At 44.7% G+C, this 24536-nt stretch overlaps 2 protein-coding genes across 2 annotated transcripts in view; both read right to left on the bottom strand.

Moving 5' to 3' along the window:
- ptchd4 (patched domain containing 4) overlaps positions 1–18431 on the bottom strand; it is a gene marked incomplete at both ends in the record, with an annotated part of 67111 nt that extends 48680 nt beyond the window's left edge. The window contains 3 exons of the mRNA XM_079525969.1: positions 7134–7449; positions 8147–8368; positions 17883–18431. Of these exons, the coding sequence (XP_079382095.1) occupies positions 7134–7449; positions 8147–8368; positions 17883–18431 (1087 nt within the window). The remainder of the gene's footprint in view (positions 1–7133; positions 7450–8146; positions 8369–17882) is intronic.
- Positions 18432–21587: 3156 nt separating this feature from the next.
- LOC306940582 (pyruvate kinase PKM-like) lies at positions 21588–23183 on the bottom strand (the record flags this gene model as incomplete). The annotated part of the gene is made up of 1 exon (XM_079525679.1): positions 21588–23183. The coding sequence occupies one exon, from the start codon at positions 23181–23183 to the stop codon at positions 21588–21590; it is 1596 nt and encodes a 531-aa protein (XP_079381805.1).
- Between the last annotated feature and the right edge of the window lie 1353 nt (positions 23184–24536).

Here is a 24536-nt window from a genome sequence, read left to right as displayed (position 1 = left end):
AGGTCCGCCTACCAAACCTCACCCTCGAAGATGACAAAAGCTTGAAGAAGAAGGGGAGGGGGGCCTTTGAATACAGAGTCGAGAAGGACCAGAGCATTGTTGTGGTCAAGTGGTTTGACAGCAGGACAGTCACTCTTGTCTCATCCTTTGCTGGAGTGGACCCCGTGGATGTTACTCAGCGCTGGGACAAGGCCAGAAAGCTTCTAACCCTAAAAACTAATTTGAAACTTCGACAGGGGTTGGGGGTGGGGGGCTAGTGTCTACTAATACAAACAGAATTAATTAATTGATTCCACCCGCCACTTTGAACATTGTTTTTGAGGGTGCCCAGCTTTCCGGGTTTGTGTAAACACAAACATTGGCTGATGATTGGCTGATCACCCTATAGATTTGATTGACTGAGCAGAAAAGTGAAGACGTGATTGGCCGGAATGACATTTGTGATGATTTGATTGGCTGAGCACGGAATGTGATGTATGATGATAAGAGCGCCCCTCACTTCACACGGGTGTGAAGTACACTATGTGGCTAATAATCAATTTAATATTATAATAACTAATCTAATAATCAGTCATTTAACTAGAAAAGTGCACTCCTCAAGAGTGCAGATCTCCGCCAAGGCCTGGTTGCTTACCCATAAGGCTGTGTGAGTTGTGAGGTGTGCCATCAGGACACGAGGAAGCTGCCTGCCAGGGGAAACAGTTTGTTGGACAGACGGTGGCGACTGGTTTGTGTTTAGAACCAATAGAAAACGGTCCATGTGCAGTTTGCTGCTCATGCTTCAGCACAACCTCGCCACACCTGCACATTGATTTATGATACGGATGTCACGCTATGATACGGAGTCCTCTCTTTAAAGAGGATAATTGCTGTGAAGCATTAATGAACTTTGTGGGATGCAGGACGGGTGGCAGCCCTAGTCTCTCTCTCTCTCTGACACTCTGACAAATCGTAAAACAGTGGTGTCTGATTACACATGCTCTCACTAGTGGTGATCGATCACATACTGTATGCCAGACGGACAGCTTGCGCACCATTGCCAAGTTCCACCCCATATAACCTCGCAGATATGCATCCCATAGTGTGGAGGGACTTATAAATTCACAAAAATAACAGTTGTCTGCAATATTCCTGCGCACACGCACACACACACACGCACACGCGCGCACACACACGCACGCACGCACGCACACACACGCACAGACCCTGCCTTCGGCCTGGTGGCGATAACTATCATGCATCTCCTTGGATTTATAGGCTAGGAAGTATATATATTTACAATACATGTGGCTACAAAGAAACTCCTGCAGCATCGGCAGGCATCCATTTTTAAAGCATCGCCCATCCCTCTGCCCTGGTGTGGGGTTCACACAGTGATGCAGGGGTGTGTCTGTCAGTCACTCACAATGGCGTTTGAACATCTGTTGTCTCTAGAGGTCCTGTCACAGAGAGTTACGGACTTAATCATGTCTGCTCTCTGTCTTTCCCCATCTCCCCCATCCTCTGTTCTCTCTTCTCTCTCTACTTCTCTCAAATATTCTCTCTCTGTCTCTCATGTCCTCTATGGCTTTGACCATGTCCCGTCTCTTGCTTCTTTAATGTTGTCTTATATCTTCTTCAATTTCCCTTCTTTTCATTCCTGTTGTCCTTTCACCCCCACTCCCTCTTTTTCTTCTACTTAAAGGAGCATTCAGTGATTTGGGTGATTTGGAAAACCACCCAGTCCGCCCCAGTAACAAAATTTGCACATGCACGCTCTACAGTGGGGGGAAGTGCAACAGGCCAACAGCATGTGCACCAAGGCCCGCCCCCACTCGATCATGATTGGAGGAAGGCCCCTCTCATCCTGATTGGATGACGGTTTTGCCACCCGCCACCAAAACTGAAACTAGGTTTTTTTTTACCCCAGGGGCTCACTGGGGACAGGGAGGAACTCCTTATATGGTCAGCACACTCTATAGTAGGGAGGATTATCCAGAAAAAAAGGAAAAATAAGTGATATTTGAATTAAGTCAAATCACTGAATATACCTTTAAGTGTTTTCTGGTTTCAGAGACCTGGTTGCCATTGTCATGCCAATTGTCATTTCCAGGTCATAACATGGAAACAACGCAGTCTCTTTGAACCTCGTTCCTTCTCTCTTTCGATCCAGCTTTCATCCTTTCGAATTCTGTCTTTTTCTCCTTGAGTTTGATTTATATTCCCTTGTAGCAGTGATGAATTGTATGCGCCACAAACTCCCAGAAAACTGCAGGTCTGTGTTAAAAATTGTTAAATCAAAGCTGAACAATTTTCTGTCTGCCTTTCATCGAGGTTTTTGATTCATTTCTTGAGCCGTACTGTAATTTTATTCCCGTATTCTTTATCTGTATTTAATGCTCCTAATGTTTTGTGTAAAAAGCACTTTGAATTGCCTTGTTGAAATGTGCTAGACAAATAACCTTGCCTTGCACCCTGCGTCCCCCTTTTCCCGTCCCCTCCAACACTGCCTCTAGATCAGAGCGATATTATCTAACATTCTAATTCTTCAACCATTCTTAGTCCTTTTATCTTTGACTCAACCTCTCCTTATCCTCCTCTAATCCATTTTGGGCGGGAATCCCTTTTGGTGTTTTAAGCATTATGTTATAATTTAGCTATTGAAAAATAGCAGATCTACAAGCTCATAGTGCGCCACCGAGTGGCGCGCTACCTTGTAGGTCTGCTATTTTTTTTAAATCTTGAAAATGTGGCACAAATCTTTGAATATATATTCTTTCATAGCGAACGTTTTTAACTCAAATCTTTGCTTCTGGGGGGAGTCCCTGGAACAACATATTTTCAGATAGGGGTCGGTGGCCAAATACATGAAAAAGGTTTAGCACCACTGACATAGAAACACAGGTTTTTCAGAAAACGGTCATGATTTACATTTTTTAAATGTCGACGTCAGGCCTACATGGGTTAATCCTCCTTCCCACAGACTCTTCCAGGTGGCAGAGTGGCCCTTCTGGCCTCCTGCTAAAATGTCACTTAGGCTGAATCCTAATATCCTTTCTTTTCACTGCACTTGCATAATTGCTGCCCAATTCTACAATTCATCAAGTCTCTCATGCAGACTTCCAGAGTCGGCTTGGGTGTATAATTCACCAGACTTTGGAACTGTCCAAAATGTCATTGCAACAAGAGTGTTGAATATATAACGTTTCCTACCCACTGCCTTCACCCTGTTTTTATAGAAATAAAACCCATTTAATTAATATTTGCATATACAGTAAGTGCCCAGGTTCAAGTTAAAAAAAGGTAAAAGTGAAATACTAAGCATGTTATCAATCACTTACTCAGATGATGGACGCTAAACTTAACGTAACTACAGTAGTCAGTGTTGACTTCAGTGTTACACAAGACGGTGGCAGAGCATTTTGTGTTAAAGCAAAAGGTGAAAGTTTTTGTTGTTGATGATTAGACATTTACCTCGCTGGATTGCTGGAAAAGACACTGGATTTGTGTCCAGTACCCTGACACATCCCAGACTGTGTCAGAGGACTGTATTTTTGCTAGTTCAAGACGGTGTGCTCACTCTATTTTTGCGTATATGGTCTGACTCTATCCTATTCCCCTGTGTGTCACCAAGACACCTGAAAGTGTGCAATGACCTTCAGTTACGTTTTTTTTACTTTTCCTTCTAGCCTCCCATACCTGAACTTTACTTAAGTCTTAGTTATTATGTCGGCTAGCCTGCGGCACTGGCAAATCTAACGGTTCCCCCTGGGGATCCGATGACCTCCGCAGCACACCGGGAAGCAAGCATAAGATATACTGGACTGTAAATAGAAGAACTACCGCTGAGGAAGCATGCAAGGGGATGGGAGGAAGGGAGAGAGGGAGAGAGAGAGAGAGAGAGAGAGATAGCAGGGTGATGAACATAAAGACGATGCTTAGGAGACAGAAAGATGGAGAAGGAGGAAGGTGGAAAGAGACAGAGTTGACAGGGTGAGGAAATGAACGAGGGAGAGGGAGAGGTAGAGAGATTGAGGATGGCACTCCTCATGTGTAGAACGAGTTGGTACAGTTGTCCAAGAGGATGACTTTTACCAGTAATTTATTGCAGGAGATATGGTTATTTTCAGCTCTGCCTCTCGGGACTGAAAAATGTCCTGCACTGTCACAATATGAAATCACTGAGGGATATCCGTGTGTCCTGATTGGCTGAGAGGGCACACAACATGTAACATTTTTTTACATAGATCTCTACATCTGTCTGCATCAGCTGTTATTTGTACCCAATTGTATCTAATGTGTTTTTGAGGGGCGCTAGCCCCTCCTATATCCAGCTTTTAGTGTATGCACAAACTTTGTCCTACACAAACATTAAATTCCCAGTGACAATGAATGGAGAATTTTACGTAATCGTGTCTGAGCAAATAGGCATAGTGTCTATTTTACATCATGATGATGTACGATGATAAGAGCACCCCTCACTTCACACGGTTGTGACTTGGTTGAAACGTTAGTCGTTATCCTGTATATTACTAGCACCTAATAAAAGGCTCTAAATGTCTGTGCTGCTCCAGTGTCCTCTCCTCCTTCTGCGTCTTTTTCTTTATTTTCTATTATCCCCAACAAACCATTTGAGTCTGGTTGGGTGGGGACATTTGGACTCGTACTTACATGTTATAGGCCTAGTGCCTATACTGTCTATTCTAAAACGGTTAGTCCCAATACTTGATTCTGATTGGCTGGTTACCGTCATGTGACCGTTGTAAATTTCACCGATAATCACTTCATATCATTCCCAGCTGATTCCGCAGCTCTGTAGCTGTACTGGGGAAGGGGAGCACTTGATTGCCTTACAAGCCCATGCCGTGCGGGAGTCTGGAGACACTCGCTGCGCTCGTGTCTCACCACGCCTCTCACCCATGGTAAAATCCATGGTAACCTGAGACCTCTTGTGCTTATTGCTTTATTCTAATACACACATGCAACCTAGGAAAACCAAGAGCTGGTTACAGCTTATCACAAATCATGGACTTGATAAGTTAAACTTGACTTCCTTTGAGAGAGAGTTACAGATGCAAGAGAACGAAGTTAAAGACAGAGTAAACTGACTGACAGACCAACAGAGAGGGAAACAGGACTATGAATGTGATGATAAACTTTGGCCAGAGCTGAACACCACCCAATCAACCATGACCTTACTTAGACAGGCGTTTCATCCACCCATTGACTGACACATGAGTATTTTTTATGCTACCTGACCTTTCACGTTTCAACAACAACTCTCAGAATGTTCCAATCTCAATAAATCACTGTTTAGTACAAGAAACCATTGATGTGAGAGGTGTCTAAGTGAAAAGACATTTATTTTTCCATTTATGATTTTGCAATTTAATATAAATTAGTTACAGTTCAACTGTCCTAACATGAAACCGATGCGCTTCCTGCACATGGCATTTACTACTCATTTACAACTTTTGTCCCTAGTTAAGCTTTTAAGTATTTGATGATTTGACGAATGTGGACAAGCAATTCATGCCACTGTGTTTTATTGCTTTGTTGAATCCGATCCTTGCTGAGGGTAATATTTTTCATCTCCACTATATTATACTTACTTCAGCTCTATGGACAAATAAGATTAATTAAAAAAGCTAAATTAATATCAATAGCCTATATATATACTGTACTATTTTGCTTTCCTATCAAACTCACAACCCAGCTAAATATTCTAGTTATTAATTATAGAACAGAATCATACAATTTTGATTGTATGATTCATGAATCATACAAATGTGGATGGAGGAATTAATTTCAATTGTAAAAAAAAATCCTGTACATTCTGAACACCAATCACCAAAACGGGTAACTGCAATTACTTCCTGGAATACATGTTGTCTCAGTAAGACAGCCCTCCCCTATCCACAAGGAGGAGCAGTGCACCAAAGCATCATGGAAATTGTAGTCCAGGAAGGAAGTGAGCCCAGTGTCCATGACATCAGAGACACTGGGCTCACTGCTAAAATCTAAAATATCTAAAACCGCATATTACACACATAGATCCCCAGGAAAGTGTTCTAAATCTTCTAAACGTCATTGACATATATTTTTTTTGCAAAAAGGGTGAAGTGTCCCTTTAAGATTGCTTGATCCATAGCAGAGCTCTGTGATTGCCATGTGGAGTTAAATAAAATATAAAAGTCTTAGATGCAAAACTAAAATGAAATCAAACCAAACCAAATACAAAAGGCTCTGTGCATCGAAACAGCACTTTAGTTTATTGCCTTTTATCCCTGTGCTGGGAAGCTTGGCTGCAGATAACGGATTTCTGGTGTTTTTGTCCTATATACATTTTTTTCTTGACTTGATAAATTATTCCATTACAAGCCTTTCCTCTGTTTTGAGATTCTACTTTGGGGTTCTGATAACCTTCGGTTTCCCAAATTGTGGCTGGCATGTCATCTATTATCGAATCCACCCAGTCCCACTGGTAATAACATCACCTGCATCTCAATAAAATCCAGGGAAGCTTTGATACATTCAGAATTGAGTGTGTGCACAATGCCGAAATAACAACAAAATCGCTCAAGATTGGCAGTGCAAGGCAGTACACACACACACACACACACACACACACACACACACACACACACACACACACACACACACACACACACACACACACACACACACACACACACACACACACACACACACACACACACACACACACACACACGCCACTGCTGTCTTCATTCCCTCGGTCCCCGGCTGCTACAAACCCACCGCAATTCTACTAATCCTTTCCCCAATATCAACCTTCTCCGAGTGGCCGCTCCTGATAAGGTGCATGCCCATAAAGTTGTACACAGTACCACACACAAAGGCACAGAAGAACCCACATAGACACATACAGTACTTCCCATTGATCTGTCACCCGCGTGTGCACACCACTCACTCGCAACACAAATACTGTACGTATGCACAGATATGCATGAACACATACACGCGCACACACACCAAAGTCAGACAAATATCAAATACACTAACATGCACATACATTCCCATCCACATTACACACACACACACACACACACACACACACACACACACACACACACACAGCCCCCGTTCCCCCTACGCCAACCCATCCCGCTCACCCATGGCGAAGAAGGGGACCCCCAGCAGCGTGGAGTTGAACTTCCCGTCGGAGATGACGAAGATGCCGGCGGCCGTCACGTTGGCGATGCAGATGGTGAGCACGCCCAGCAGGCCCAGGAAGGGCTTCCCCCTCAGACAGTCGCGCATGGAGCTGGAGATGGTGGCCGCCAGGAGCACCAGTACCAGGCTGACCAGCACCTCCCCTTTGGCCAGCACGCCCGTCTGGTGGAAGTCACGCCACAGGCTGAAGGACGTGAGAGACTGGACGTGGAGCTGGTCCACCACAACGGGGGCGTGGGCGCCGGCGGCAGCCCCCTGCAGGGTGCCCTGCGTGTAAAGGGATGGTACGATAAAACACTATTATCATTTGTCGTGATTAAAAAAAACAACGCTCATAACAATCGTATCGCAGAGATTTTTTATCTAACGTGAAATTGTCCTCATGCACTAGGATGTGTTTTGTTGAGCTGCAAATTCAGTGCCACTTACAAACCCTCTATACTCGATAAAATGTGCACTGTAAACTGAATGTTCATCATGTTTGTCATTTGCACTATGAATATAAATAATATAAAATGTGCATTGTAAACTGAATGTTCATCATGTTTGTCATTTGCACTATGAATATAATATAAAATGTGCACTGTAAACTGAATGTTCATCATGTTTGTCATTTGCACTATGAATATAAATAATATAAAATGTGCATTGTAAACTGAATGTTCATCATGTTTGTCATTTGCACTATGAATATAAATAATATAAAATGTACACTGTAAACTGAATGTTTGTCATGTTTGCACTATGAATATAAATAATATAAAAATAAAGTAAAGTGTGCATTTGGTACCCTCTTATTTCACTCCTACACAAATCGATTTGTCTAAAAATGGCAGATCTAGATTGGCTGTTTTTGGCAAACGTTTGATTCAAGTGGTTTAACAAAAGTATTTTAACCATACTTTGATTATCATGATGATAATCGTTAATCACATGGTCCCGGTGTCTATACCTGCGTGGTGTCCCTGCCCGTTGCAGGCCGGGACAGTCGGCTGGCCAGCGCACAGAACGCATTCTCCCAGCGCTCGGCGATGACGTCCTGCACCACTGGACTATGGTTGCGGAGGTAGTAGGTGATCTGGATGGCGCGCGCATATTTCACCTGCTGGTCGCGGCTGTTGGGCGAGAAGGACACGCCTCCCAGCTGGTGGCCAATGAACGACACGCGGCCGTCCTGTGCGGAGGAAAGAGAGGAGACTGTTTTTTTTTTTTTTTTTTTTTTTTTTCTTTTTTTATGCCCTGTTGGACAAAACAGGGACTCTAGAAAATTAGCACCTCTTCAATCTAGTTAACAGCTAGCAAATTATACATAGATCATAAAACACTGAACTTAGCCTTTCAGCAGCGGTTAAATGGGTGAAACTACCATCTAAACTTAACAGTGACAGTGACTTATCTTTGCGATAAGGGATAGATAATTCCCTGCATGGCTGCAAAGAAGACAATTTTAATATTGGCTCTTTTTGTGAGCCAAGATGTTGTTAAGACGCTTAAGATGTTGCCATGGTAGCACTGTATAGTGTATACAGTACTATAGGCTTGTGTGCAACACAGCATACCAACACTACTGCAATACTTTCATATTTTGAACTTGAGTAAAATGTCTCAATCTCAAACAAAAGCCAAGGCAACGCTGTGTTTGGAAATTTCTCTTCTCACAAACCATTTGTGGTTTGTTTAGTATAATCACACAGTAATTGCTTAGGGTAACTGAAAATGTTTGGACTCATGTTTTGCTCGTGTAATTACCCAAATTTCAAATTGATCTTCTACTACAGTCTGTCGACCACTTTACATAAATTCCTGTGATTACAAGATACAGCACTGCATTGAAGATATTGGCGTTTTAGTGGCCAAATACAGGCTCAACATAATGTGTGTGGAGAGTTGGAGACAATGATAAGGCCACTGATAGCTTGCACTGTTGTTACTGCGTAGCTTCACCTGCAGCTTAAAAAACGTTCTGTAGCCACTGTGTGAGTGCGTGCGTGTGTGTGTGCGTGCGTACGTGCATGTCTGCGTAAAGTGTTCCTGGTGGTGTTGTGCATGATGCGTTCGCTTGATACATACGGTGTGGACAGTGGGAGATCAATTTTCAGTAAAGTTGAGTGATATGTGAAGAGGGGAGAAATGACAGGCTGTCTCCCGAAAAGATAGATATGGCAGGAGATAGGCAAGTATTCTTAGACCAGGCAGTAGGGACACTAGCAGACCTAGGAACATCTCTGTTGGCCAGGGATTGAGTCTTGTTCCCCCACGCCGCCTCCATGCGGACTCCCGCTAAGCTTCCCTGTGGCCAAAATCAATGAAGAAAAAACACAAAGGCAAGTGGACTGCCCTCTCCCCATTTAACCCATTTTGGGGCGGGAACCCTTTTTGGTGTTAGCATTATGTTATGCTTTAGCTATTGAAAAATAGCAGATCTACAAGCTCATAGCGCGCCACCGAGTGGCGCGCTACGAGCTTGTAGGTCTGCTATTTTTGAAAAAACGAAGAACAACTGACATAGAAACATAGCTTTTTCAGAAAACTGTCAGGATGTAGAAGACATTTTTAGAATCTGATCTCAGGTCAAAAGAGGTTAATAAAAGCTGTCTGATGTGCTCTTATCCTGATACACTTCCAGTGAATGGAAGGCATCGGAATAAAACCTGCGATATTTATATTATGGGGTGATCACCCTTTCAAGTATGTTGGGGATTATTTTGGGATTACTACTTAGATCAAACGTGAACAACTCTCTTCACCAACACGTATTACACTGTATAACCATTCAAGCATGTGAAAGCTCCACTGTCCAGTGGACCTCAAAGCACTACTACCTCAAGCTCACACCTCGGGTCCAATCACCCGGAGAGTACTACCAAGGACACGCCCTGGAAACCCCCAAGTCAAACACCAAATGCCTTGATAGGAGCTTTCTCCACTCTGCTATAAGGACATGGAACAGCCTTCCCCCTGCGGTTGTTGGAGACATTACATCTAGCAGTGTTCACGCCTTCAAGAAGAGGCTGAACAAACACCTCCTCAGTATGTGACTGTAATCCCACAAAGTTCAAGGACATCCAACATTCAGTTTAGACATACTGTACGCCTGACTGAGTAGCTGCAGATCATTGATAGGCTCTTCAAATGTATTTTTCTCATAGCCTGTATCTGCTTAAGCTTAAAAAAAAAGAAAAAAGCTTGACCCCTCACAGTCAGTGAATGTGACTGAGGTGGTATATTTTACGATAATGCGTGACCTTTTGTTGGACCTCAACATGTAGTCATAACAAAAATAGATACTACCGGTACTTCAGGAGCAGGCCTTGCATGCAAATGACGAACCGTTAGCGGACTGGTAACGTACGTGCCTTGTTTGATACGAGGTCCCGGGTTCGTCTCCCGGGCCGAGGCTACATTGGTGGCAGCGGTACGTGTGTATCTCCCTGGCGGCACAGACAGTATTTGTTGAGCGTAGTCGACAGCACGTTACCTCCCTGGGTGTGGACGTCCCCCCCAGTCAGTCGAGCCTATAGCTCCTGGCTGGCACACGTGGACGCGCATCCAGGTGGAGGCTGAGGCTCCACTACTTTTCACTTCCTTGCTTACCTTAAATCTATCTATATTATCATAATATGTTATCAAGTCCCTCTGCCTGCTCCATGCTCTCATTTAAACTGTCACAGACCTGTTTGTGGGTATGCACGGTTTTATGATTTATTAAAGTGAATGGTGGATGTTACATGAAACGTACAATGACCTTGGGCTGACATCCCCTTGCTACATACATACAAGAAAAACTATCTGAGAATTTAATTCAATCTAGGAAATCTATCTTTACTAACCTCGCATGAATGTAATGAGAACCGTAACGCTGTAAAATGCGATAGTACCAGCATTCATGTAATTAATCTAATACAGATAGAATGGCCTAATCTCCTAATATAAATTCATGCTGACCATTACATTGCTTTGGGGATAGTGTACTCTAATTGTACATTCACAGCTCAAGCAGCTCGAGCAACCCTTCGCCAAAAGTCAATTCATTTTCTATGACCCGTGAAAATGGTCAACAGCCACTGTCGCCGCTGTTGATGACAAACGCCCAGGAGGAGATGAGATCCTTATGTTGTACTGCTTTCCCTACTCATGCTGCATGGTGTGCCGTTATATACAGCACATCAAGCTCACCTCTCTGTCTCACAGTGGGAGAAGAATGTCATGCCATAATCTTCTATTATTCTATCACAGTATGCCCCCCCTGTCTAGTACATAACCTTCTGTAGTAACTCTACGCTCTTCTTTGCATAATGCCAACCTCTCCTCCCGTGATAACTCAACATCACCTCTCTTCCACTGCCAAGACCCAAGTCAATCAAGCTACAGGGTGTTTAGGTGCATCAGTTCGCGACCAAGGGTCAATTTAATCCTGTTGCATTACATTCATTATACGTCTAAAAATGCATCGCATCAAACTTTCAGATGCTGTTTTACTCCCCGTGTGGAGGAAGAATGGTTAGGTTGTTTACAGTGATCTCTCGCTCTTGAAATATATAATCCTTGGTTTCTGTTGTGTGTAAACGATCCTCCAAACTCCACCTCCAGTCGCTGTCATTAGAATGGAGGGAGCGCTCCCATTATGATCACGGCACCAGAGCTTGCTTAGTGTTGCCAACTTAGCGGATTTGTCACTAGATATAGCTTCTTTCCAGACCCCCCTAGCGACTGAATTAGTGAAAAGCTTCTGGGGACAAATCTAGCTACTTTTTCTGGTGAATTGGGGACAAATCGTGTTGACAGGAGCCAAAGATAAAACCCTAATTTTTCTTAATTTTCCCTCTCTCAGCCTCAAATCCGCTAAGTTGGCAACACTAAAGTGCTCGGCGCCGACGGCGCGTCTGGCTTCCTCGGCTCGGTTATGTGCACAGAGCAAGGAAATGGTGTTCTGGGCTGGCTCCATATTTTCGCTAAAAGTCGCTAGGGGTGCGCGCATATCCCACCCCTAGCGACTGCTAGAGACTTTTCGAAGAGCCACTAGCTCCTTCCGTTACTGGAGAGTTGGCAACACTGAGCCTCAGCCTCATGCTCCATCGCATAAGGACGAGTGAGAAAAGAAGACCTCCAAGCTCACAACGATCGCATCCACAACGCCGCAATACTGTTGTGCAATATAATATGTCTAGGGTTGTCCCGATCCAATCACGTGATCGGAAAATCAGGGCTGATCACGTCATTTTCAAATGATTGGAATCGGATCGGAGCACAAAAAAGTGATCGGGACATCCCTAGTATCAATATTATATCCATATCATGATATTAGACTGGATATTGTCTGTGATTTTGGATATTGTACAATTGTGATAGCTATAGTTATGGCATAAATGTTCTGTAAACATATAAATATTGGATCAGGAAAAAGCTGTATCCTCAAAATCAAATGATCGGAATCGGATTGGGAGCAAAACAAAAACGCGCATTCAGTTACAAGAGTATGTTAGTTTATTTTATTTCTCCATGTCTTTACAAGAAAGGACAAACATTTCGGCTATCCAGCCTTCGTCATCCCCTCTGGGTGTAAGGCCCGCGTTTTTTTTGCTACGCAATTGGAACCTGAATTATCATCTCGGTCACGACTCCAGCGATAATGTGTAATGTGTACCAATGTGTCTGTTTTGGACAGAATCTGTAGCAAATGGTGTGTTTTGAACAACATGCAAAATGGTGTAAATTCTATTCAGGTGGAAATGATTTAGTATTAGCGAGGAGTGATGTTTATGTGTTGTTCAGCCTGAGTTTAGAGACTGACTGGACACTTCCATGCTTGGACTCTATACTTTGTACAACCATGCAGCTCCACTTAAGACTTCTGGACTTACTTGCCTGGCTAAGGGCTCTACTACGGTTCTAACTGTTGAGGGAGTCAGAGGGTGTTTATCATTGGCTCTCCAGCCTCCAAGACCAGATGGTCTTAAGTCAGAAAGATTTTCTTAGACAGCAGGCGATTCTATAGCCAGCGATCTTCTGTTCACAAGCCTGCAGACTGAGCTGACTCTGACCTCTAGGTAGCCATGGCACCATGAGGATACATACATGTGCATTGAACTGTATGTAGGTATGTGTGCAAACAGCTCCGGCTGAATGCTTGTATCAACACACCATGCTTTGCAGTTTGCACACATGCATATATAATAAGAACAGTAAAGTCAAAGTCAAAGTCAAAGTCGTACGATTAGTCACAGACGTTACCACAGTGAAATTTGTTTTGACCCATCTCTTGGAGCGGTGAGCCGCAGCGTGCACCGCGCTCTGGAATCATTAGTTGATTTGATCCCAAATCCAACCCATTGATGCTGAGTGCCAAGCAGGGGGGCATTGAGTCCCATTTTTCCAGTCTTTGGTATGACCCGGCCGGGGATCGAACCCCTGACCTCCCAGTTTCATGGCGGACACTCTAACCACAAGGCCAAGACAATTACGGGTCAAGTTAAATCACTGTGTACAGTAAAGCCAGAGAATTGCTGCAAACTATAATACTGAGTACTGACTTGTTCCTCATTTAATCTGCATCTCACATACCTGCTTTTGCTGGCTCAGAATCTAGAATCTAATCCTGTTTTAACTGTAACATCATGGTAAACTTGTTGTTGTTGTTCTTGCTAGTATGATAAGATGTTGGAAGATGTTGGAACAAACAAAGGAGTTAGGCTTGAGCCGCTTGACTCATTCAGGTATGTTTGCTTCCCAGATGTAAACACAACCTGATACAGTACTGTATGTTGTGATTTGTTCTGTGTACCATCTTGCGTTTGTTTATAAAAGGAAGCGCATACTGTATATCTGGCTGTTTTAACTGTATTACTGTGGCACTATTGCTTCAACACTGATAATATGATTTTGTAATACTTTATATCCATTTCTATATCAAACGTATAGACTTTATATCTTGCATGTGTATTACATTTGGTACAGTAAGTGGAAAGGTCAGATTAGATAATGTCTCCAAGATAATCATGACATAATCATCTTTAATTATGTTATCTTAGATTCTCTCACAGAAGGCTACTACACTATGCTGTGTTAATTTAACCCTTGAGAGAAAGTTCGCATCGGGTGGCACAAGTGTACGAATGTAACCTTAATGGATCCATGTATTTGTACTTTTGCATTTGTACTTCCAAATGCAATGTGAGGCTGTTTTGCACTTGAATGTCCTTATTCAGTTCTCTACCTATTTATGCCATAGTCCAATTCATACATACAGTATACCTTATCTAGAACTATTGATAGGTTCTCATCCATATCAGGCTATAAGATAAATATTGGTCAAAATCTGAGGCCGTACCACTCACTTCATATTATCCTGAGTCGTTGTTTCAGGAATTAATGGCCTAAAAAGGGCATACAATATTTGTGCATACTGTAATCTTCCCCTCTAAATTGGATGAATTAGTGAAAAAAAGGACAGAGACGGTACACTTTTACACATGCTTTGGGGTTGTCCCAAAATCCAGGACTATTGGACTGCTATACATGAAAGACTGGAGAGAATAACAGGGCCTTTTACACATTCCTTTCTGACCCAGTCTGTTCATTCTGGGGGATTCTGCCACATTGAGGAATGTTTGCTCCTCCTTTAGCTAAACGGATACAAACTGCTATTATGTCAGGTAGGAGGCTGCTGGTCAAGGACTGGAAGCCTCCATCTGCACCTGCACCGTCCCTCTGGGATGCCTCGATGGGACAATTGGCCGCTTAGGAGCGACTGTCATACAGGCTGCTTAATGGGACAGACAATTATGACTTAAAAATTTTAAGTCATAATTGTCTGTCCCATTAAGCATTAAATATCAGAGTCCCGATACGTGCATGTGATAATATCCCCCATTTAATGGGGGATATTATCACATGCACGTATCGGGACTCTGATATTGTTTCCGGCTCTGAGTGAGCTCTGAACGGGCTACATCTTTGGAGAAATACTGTACATTTGGAGGACTCGAAGTCTGGCATTGGGGCTGGGGTGGACTGCGGTATACTGCTGTGCAACTTTGTTTCATTGTTGTTTTGTTTTGTGTAAGTGTTTGTTATGCGTTTCTTTTTTGTTGTGTTTTGTCTATGTCTGTGTCAATGTCTTTTACATAAAAACAAGAAAATGAATGAAATAAAATACATAAATACATACAGTATACTGATTATGATTTGTATACGTAGTCATCGTTATAGGCAGTAACACTCGATATTTAACCACTTGAACCCTACCATCTCTATTCTCTATTCTGGGGGTGAACATTCGGTGAAAATAGAAGATCTACAAGCTCACAACTCATCGCAACGTGATGCATAATGAGCATGTATAGATTGTCTATTTTCAGTGAATATTATTTAGCGTATAGCCCTTGTGAATTCCTTAGTAAAAAGCTCTATAGCTCTAGTTTCATTTAAATTTGAACATTAAAAAAAAAACCTCCAATAATGATAATAATGCCCAAAATAGGGATGATTTACAGCTACAGTATCTAAAAGACTCAGCAAAACAATGTGGAACCCATAGTCCTTTTTGCGTATCTTAGCCTGTGTGCCCTAAAATGTGAGTGTTGAAGGGTCCATTTGTACACTGTCATTGTTAAATTAACACTGACTGTCATTGTTAAATTAACACTGACTGTCATTGTTAAATTAATCCATTTTGGACTGACCAGATTCTACAAATGCCTTCTAAATCATGACCGTTTTCTGAAAAACCCATGTTTCTATGTCAGTGATTCTCAAACTATTTCATGTCGAGGACCGCCAAGATTATATGAAATTGGCCGCCGACCCCCATCTGAAAATATGTTGTTCCAGGGACCCCCCAGAAGCAAAGATTTGAGTTAAAAACGTTCGCTCTGAAAGAATATATTCAAAGATTTGCGCCACATTTTCACGATTTTTAAAAAATATAGCAGAGTTCATAGCGCGGCACTTGGTGTAGATCTGCTATTTTTCAACAGCTAAAGCATAACATAATGCTTCAAACACCAAAAGGGGTTCCCGCCCAAAATGGATTAACACTGACTCATGATTTTACTGTGTGGTGTTTGCTACCTCACACTGTTCTGGGAGCTCTAATTGAGGGTTATAATAATTACATTCTAAGTGAGGTGTGTGTGTGTGTGTGTGTGTGTGTGTGTGTGTGTGTGTGTGTGTGTGTGTGTGTGTGTGTGTGTGTGTGTGTGTGTGTGTGTGTGTGTGTGTGTGTGTGTGACGTTATAGTGAATTGGTAAGTCAAACATAAAAGTGCAAAGTATTTAGTCTGTTAATTTCTGTTACTGTACAGTACGTGAGTGTGGTTATTGCATGAGGAGATTGAGCAGTATGTGACACATGCACCACAATTGAAGTGTTGTGTGGCCTGGTTGTCGTGCATGTGCGTGCATGTGCGTTGCAGTTATGCAGTACGATTCCCCATGCTGCCATGAGTGATTTGCAGTATCAATACTTCTCCACCTCCCCTAACACAATGCAAGCATCGTAATTTATTAACAACAAACAAACAGCCTATACTCATCCTCTCACCCATTTTAAAGACAACTATGAAAATGGGTGCAAATGTACTTGTAGGCTACAAAGACATTTAGGGTAGTACATCTCAGTATGGACTATACACTATGGCTAATATATAGTATACAGTACAAATCATAGTGAACTTAGTTCACATGCTACAGAATGTCAGCACGTTCTCAAACGCATGAAGAGAGAAGAGAGATGCATGTGTACTGTAGGCCCAGAGCCTAGTATACAGGCTCAGTGTAGCGCCTATTGTACTGTACATTATGCAACATTTTGACATGTTTTCATTCATTGCAAACACTTGCTGTTATTAGATTGCATTTACTCTAAGGAGGTTGTGTGTGTGTAAAGCAGCGATTGGTTGACTGATTGATATGGCTGCTGCAGTCATATTACTCACACTGGGGGCTGTGATTCGGTACGGAGAGGGAGGGAGATAAGATTCTGCCAGGATGGATGCAGGTCGGTCTCCACAGACACAGTCTATTCGCTGTCTATGTCATTCTATAGCCTACTATGTGCAGCTATGGAGAGGGAGAGCGGGGGACACTGCATGGTGGGGGGGCTGGGGGGGAGGAAGTCCCTCTCGCTCTCCCTTCCCTCTCTTTCTCTCTCTCCCTGATACACCACACACGCACACACACACGCACGCACGCACGCACAATGGGAGAACGGTGGGCACTGGGCAGTGCTGGCAAAGGGTTGTATATAGAGCTATTATAGTCGAGTAATAATAACCTGTCCTGAACCCACTAGTAGCAAGACCCAAAAAACTGCTAAGCAGACTGTCTGTGAAATCGAGAGGGTTTCCCTCTCGCCGTCTGATATTATGTAGCAATCTGCAGGCTGAGCGAATACAAAGTCATTCATTCAGAAATGATGGCAGCCTCCAAGCGGCGGACAGCCTGCCTGGGCTATAGAGCCCAGACATGCTGAATGAATGAATGCTGCACCGACTGACTGTCACGCGTTTATCAGGGCAATTTCGCTCAGATTCGCTGGGACTGACTGTGCAGCTACAGGTCTATACACTGAAATCTGAGATTGTTCTCACCACCACAGCACAAAGACTAAGAGACAGTATTTGGAGATATTGTCAGTGCAGTGGGGCTTAGGTACAAAACGTCAATTCAAACCATTCTCAAAAATCTCACCTTTAATGTTGTGTTTGGATAGCTCACGGGCACCTTATGAAAAGTGCTGTTGGAGAGCACAGCCAATCTTATGTCTTCGAATATGGTGACGATGTCGTCCGTGAGGCATCGCTTGTCCCTGTAGCTCAGCACGCAGAGGTGCGCGAACGTGTAATTGAACCCCTTGTAATTGACGCGCAGATCCAGCACCTGCTTGTGGACCTGCAGGACCTGGTCGGCCAGCTCCAGGATGTTCCCGCCGGACTTGGCCAGCAGGATCAGCCTGCCATATCGGCCGGGGGTGTGCAGGTCCGAGTAGAGCTTGTGCTTGGACTGGTCGATGGGGAACAGGCTGTTGGCGAGACTGCGCTCGATCTTCGCGAGGCTGTGGGTCGGCGCGACGAGCAGCTCGAGGTCCGTCTCCGGTTTGAAGCGGCTCAGCACGGTAGATCCGAAGATGATGGTGAGCACCGCGGGGACGGTGAGGAAGAAAACGGGATGCCTGCTAACGAATAACCCGAGCCAGTAGAACGAAGCCTTGAGCCCTCTGTGTATCACTTGCCGCAGCATCCTCCACAAAAATCCAGCTTGCAGATGCCCCGTCTCCTCCGATGAAGCACATGTGACATCAGACTATCCTCCGTGTCTTCAGTTTTAGTCAATCCGTATACGAAAAATTACACCACCACCAGCCTCAAACACACCACAAGCAGCACCCATACACACACGCACGCACGCACGCGCGCGCGCCACACACACACACACACACGCACACACACACGCTCGATCACCACCACCACAACACCTGGAAAAAACAGCACTGCAGCAATTCGTAGGAAGACAGACAGGCAGACAATACGGAGACAGACATTCAGCTATTGATTGCGCATCAAGTCGATCGACGCGATCCGTTTTCCTGTCTGTTCTCAAGCCATCATTCCTCCCCGGAATAGAGATAACCGCCGGCGCCGTCCGTTACGTACGGTGGGAGCATGCACCCTCCTCCGCTGCACCTGCTGCAATAGCAGCTCTGAGCCGCGGCGGTGTGAGTGTGTGCATGTGTGCCTCAACTCAGTCTGCCTCGGTTCGCCTCCGATGCTCTCTCTCACACACGATCTGGTCGGGTGGCGCCTGATGTACTTAACTGTAACCATGTGGCGGGTTGAAGGAAGGGGGTGGGGGGTATTAGGATATACCTGGTTATTTTTAGGAACAGCCCAGGGCAAAACAGCTCCTCCTCACGAGAGTTGTGTGGAATATTCACGCAGGTGGTATTATAAAGTGGTGCACTTCCTGAAATGAGTCGGTTTGCCTTCTGATTGGGGGAATATGTGGCATTATATCCATCATCAGGCTGAGGGGCTTATCCGAGGTTAAAATAGAATACCACGGTGCAGGATGAGATGTCTAACAATATATAGGCTATATAGGACTGATTGAATGATGTTTACTTATTAGCTGTTTGCAAAAAAAATCACACCCGTGTGAAGTGAGGGGCGCTCTTATCGTCATACATCATACATCACATTCCGTGCTCAGCCAATCAAATAATCTCACATTTGGTACACAAACACAAAAAGCTGGCCATAGAGGGGCTAGCACAGGAAAGTACAGTTTGATACAAGGTCTGCTAAGAGAAGTTTTGAGGGGTGATATCCCCTCATGTCCAGCTTTTAGTGTACCGGATGTGCTAACACAAACTTTGTCCTACACAAACATTAAATCCCATTGACAATGAATGGACAATTTTGAGTCTCATTGAAGATGAAGATGAGATGTATGATGATGTACGAAGATGAGATGTATGATGATGATGAGATAATATCACCCCTCACTTCACATGGGTGTGATTTTTGAGGGGCCCCTCCTATATACAGCTTTTGTACACACACGTCTCAATATTTGCCATTGACAACGAAATGAGAAATTAGGTTAAATGTCGTCAAATATGACGTAAATTTGCGGCAACACAAACAATAATGCCATTGACAACGAGCAAATTGGCGAACCAATCACATAAATTGAGTTGTTCATGAGATGATGTACTGTATGATGATGTATAATGATAAGAGTGCCCCTCACTTCACACGGGTGTGATTTTTAAACCCAAGAAAGCCTGTGGCTTGTTTCCATTGGGGCCATTTTTACTGAATTCATCAACATAGGTATAGACACTAGACAGTAGAATATAATGGGTCTTTCTGTGTGTTTGTGCAAATATTTAATGGCATATCGCACAGGTAGGGCAGCCAACCTTAGGATTTCTCATCCAGAGAAAACAATAAACATAACCTCCAAAGGTTCCACTTAGGCCTGTATATGTGTAGCCTGTGGGCCTCCTGCAATATGAAAGGTCTTATAATAGGTGATTCACCAGGGATGATGACACACGTCACACACCTTGCAGGTAGCCTACCTCTACAGCACTTCAAAGTCAGAGCCATGTTGCTGATGAAGTACTCTCTTTAGTCTCTTGAGCCCAGGAGATTTGTAACCTCAAGGTCAGAATGACATGCTGTTTTATCTCCATCTGGCTATAGTCTCGTGCACTAACCGAGCAAACGGACTGTGCGAGTTTCTCACCTGATCATCGGTTATGTTACACAGTGCAAAGCACATAGGCATACATGTGCTTTGTGTTGTTCCAAATCTTCTGTTTCAACCTCTTTGGGGAATGGGGATATTGGGTGTACTATTATTTATCAATAGCCTAGAATAATCTAATTCATGCTGGCATTTACTACTGCTGACGCACTGTGCACTGCTATTATTATTATTTTACTATTCCATTGTATTTCTTTATAAGCACATTGTAACCTTACCTTGTTAAGAAGCATGTCATAGGCCCATATATGGAGATCCCTGCCGTCAACCATAATCAAAAATATCGGGCAACGGTTTCTGTTGTGAATAACATCACATGCCCATACTTAGACATACAGTATATCCAACGGCAGAGGACATTAGAGGGGAGGGGTGGGAGAGAGTGAGGAGGTTAGGGCAGTAGAAGGGGAGGGAGAGAACCCAATTTCACCACAGAATAACGTAACGCACAGATGAGCCCATAATGGTTCGGGCCAATATGCGGCCCTTATACGCTGCACGGTCAACCGGACTGCTATGCCTATTACTGTACATCTATCTGTCAGTGCTGTCTACCATGCCCATATTACTGTATCTATCAGTCCTTGTCCTTTTTATATTGAGATCCCTGTATCTGTCACTCCTTGTCTCTTTTATGCAGTGTTGATTTTGACAGCAGGTTGATTTAGTTTTAGTCTTTTGAATAAAAGTTAGTTCTAGTCATATTTTTGTCAGAAATGGTTTACCTTTAGTCTAGTTTTAGTCAACTAAATATAAGATTTTAGACGACTAAATCTACAGTTGATTTTGTCGACTAAAAAGCATTTTGGCGGGCCTTGATGGCTTCGTAATTCCTGATTTTACACTTGGCTGCATGATGAAAATAGCTTATCTACAAGCTCAACGCACCGCAGCGCAATTCATTCTTTCTTTCTTTCTTTCTTTCTTTCTTTCTTTCTTTATGAAATTGTCAATATATTTAGACTTAGTTTTAGTCATCATAGCTTAGTTTTTATTTAGTTTTCTTCAGTGAAGAAAGGTGTAGTCGACGATCATTTTACATCAGTTTTAGTTGAAGAAATGTGGCTTCCACATGGCGCCACATGGGTGCACACACAAAACCACAGATGCGGCAGGGGGGGCTCAGTGCACAGGGACCACCCGCATGGTGTTGGTGTTGCCGGAGCCAGAGCGCCAGCCGGTCAGGACGATGACCAGGTCTCCCTCCTTGACCAGACCGTGGACTTTGCCCGCTTCCATGGAGAACTTGACCCGCAGGTCCACGTCCTCCTCCCACACGTCGGCGACGGGCTTGTCGTAGAAGACGGGGAAGATGGCACGGTGCAGGTGGGCCTGGCGGGCCGTCTGGGCGTTACGGGTGACGGCGATGATGGGAACGCGGGGCCTGTAGCGGGAGAGCAGATGGGCCGACGTGCCGCTCGTGGTCACCACGATGATGGCGCTGGCGCTGCAGCTGAACGAGGACGCCACGGCGCCCACGGCCACGGCCTCCGCGGGCACCCTGGTCAGGTGGGCGCTTTGCCTCAACTCCTCGAAGAGCTGCTTGTGGAAGACGGCCGCCTCGGCCTCCCGCGCGATCATGTGCTGCATGTGCACCGCCTCCAGGGGGTAGTCTCCCTTGGCGGTCTCGCCGCTCAGCATGATGCAGTCGGCGCCGTCCAGCACGGCGTTGGCCACGTCGGTGCTCTCGGCACGGGTGGGCCTGGGCTTCTTGATCATGCTCTCCAGCATCTGCGTGGCGCAGATGATGGGCTTGCCGGCTCTGTTGCAGCGACCGATCATCATCTTCTGTGCCAGGAACACCTTCTCCGTGGGGATCTCGATGCCCAGGTCGCCGCGGGCGACCATGATGCCGTCGCTGGCCTCCATGATCTCGTCGAATCGGCGCACTCCCTCGTGGTTCTCCAGCTTGCTGATGATCTTGATGTTCTTGCCCTTGTCGCCCAGGACGGCTCTGACCTCGTGGACATCTGTGGCCTTGCGGATGAAAGAGGCGAAGACCATGTCCACTCCTTCCGCCAAACCAAACTGCAGGTCCTTGACGTCCTTCTCCGAGACGGCGGGCAGGTCCACTGCGGCTCCGGGAAGGTTGATTCCCTTCCTGCTGCCCAGGGTGCCGCCGTTCTCAATCTCGCACATCAGGTGGTCATGGCCGATCTCCTTGACCTGCAGGGACAGGAGTCCGTCATCGATGTAGATCTTGCTGCCAATATCGACCACATTAGCAATGTTCTTGTAGTCCAGCCAGAGGATCTCGTCGTCGCAGTTTTCCTGGAAGGCATCGTCCCACGTCAGCTTGATCGTGTTCCCCTTCTTTAGCTCCACCTCGGCCGTTCCACTGCCCTTAATGAGTCCGGTCCTGATCTCGGGGCCCTTGGTGTCCAGGGCGATGCCGACGGGCCGGTAGTGGACGCTGCCGGGTCCAAAGCTCTCACAGGCCTCGCGGATGTTCCTGATGGTTTCTGCGTGGTACTCGTGTGAGCCGTGAGAGAAGTTCAAGCGTGCGATGTTCATTCCAGCCTTGATCATCTTCTTCAGCATGTCGACAGAGCGAGAGGCCGGCCCAATGGTGCAGATGATGCCGGTGTGTCGTGTGGTGGAGGGCTCAGAGTCGATGTCCAGCAGGCACATGTGTTCCAGAAGGTTGTCGGCCGTAGCAGCATTAAGCTGCTGGGCCTGGATGAATGGAGAGAGCTTGTGTTTCTCTGGCAGAGACATCTGGACGTTCACTGGTGCAGGTTCAAAATTTCAGTGAGCAAAATGCTTGTAAGGTATAATAAGGTATTTATGGCAGTTACTCACCAGACTTATATAGGCTACAGGTGTGACTCATCACAACTTATTGGTGACATAATTAATAGAGGATCTGCACGTTACATCATCATATCCGGAAAGTCGGTCTCATATGCACATGACCATATATGGGTCATTCTCGTGCTGGATATAGACGGACAAACAAATACAGTGAAATGTTGGAGCAGCTATAGCACCAAAAAGCTAAACAAAAACGACCGCACCCATGAAATGTGGTCAGATTCCAAGCCATTCTGAGATTTCTTTCAATAATGGCACCAAGCCAGAGTGGGCCCATGATAATTTGGTCCGATTCCAAGTCGTTCCGACGAAGTAATTAACATTTTCTTATGGACCTGGTCCCTATAGACCTTTGAAATTTGTCCTGAGATCCACTACATTTTACAGACACGACACAGACACCCCTTCAAAAAAGCTCATGAAACAGATGGATTGATGGATGGATGGATGGATGGATGGAGTAATTCGATCATAAACCAGCCTAAAACATTGCACAGGTTAAAGCTTCATTGTGTTTCTCTCCGCATCATTGCAGCGCACCACACACACACACACACACACACACACACACACACACACACACAGTCACACATGCAGTCTTCTTGGATCCACCCGGTATTACATAGAACCGATACCATGCAGGCCCCAAGTGACTTTGATAAAAATCACTTGGTCCTGTTGGTTATTTTCTGAATCGGGCGACCCATGAAGAGCTCTAATACCCATATAATGGGCATGCCCCTTTTGTGCCCATATATGGAGCTGAGGGATTTGTTTGCTCCTGATGCCATGACGACACATTGAGGTTAGAGGACACACTAGATATTCATCAGAGGTCCGCCGGCCGGCCGGTCGGTCCTCTCTTGAGCCGGCAACGCTGGCATGCAGATTGACAAAGCGACACGAGGCATGTACACAACTACAAATGTCTGACATGTGCCCAGCTTGACAAATCACCACAGAGTGTGAAAGAGGGAGAGAGGTTGAGAGAGGTTGAGCGAGAGGAAGGGAGAGAATCCTGCGCCACCCATTACTCCATATCCCCAAACCTATTTGCCATTTTTTACTATTTTGCTAAACCTTTTATTTTATAGTTCAAATAGCAGATCTACAAGCTAACGTGTCAATGTATATCGGCTATAATTCAACTATTTTAAAATGTTTTTCATAAATATGAAAAACATATGAACATATGAACGCGTGTGTGTGTGTGTACACGCGCACGCACACGCGCATACGCACACAGTCGTGCATCTA

This window comes from Electrona antarctica, assembly GCF_951216825.1.
Source record: "Electrona antarctica genome assembly, chromosome: 17".
Classification (NCBI taxonomy): domain Eukaryota; kingdom Metazoa; phylum Chordata; class Actinopteri; order Myctophiformes; family Myctophidae; genus Electrona; species Electrona antarctica.
The sequence above is the reverse complement of the archived record's forward strand: the minus strand, read 5'-3'. Positions and strand labels throughout refer to the sequence as shown.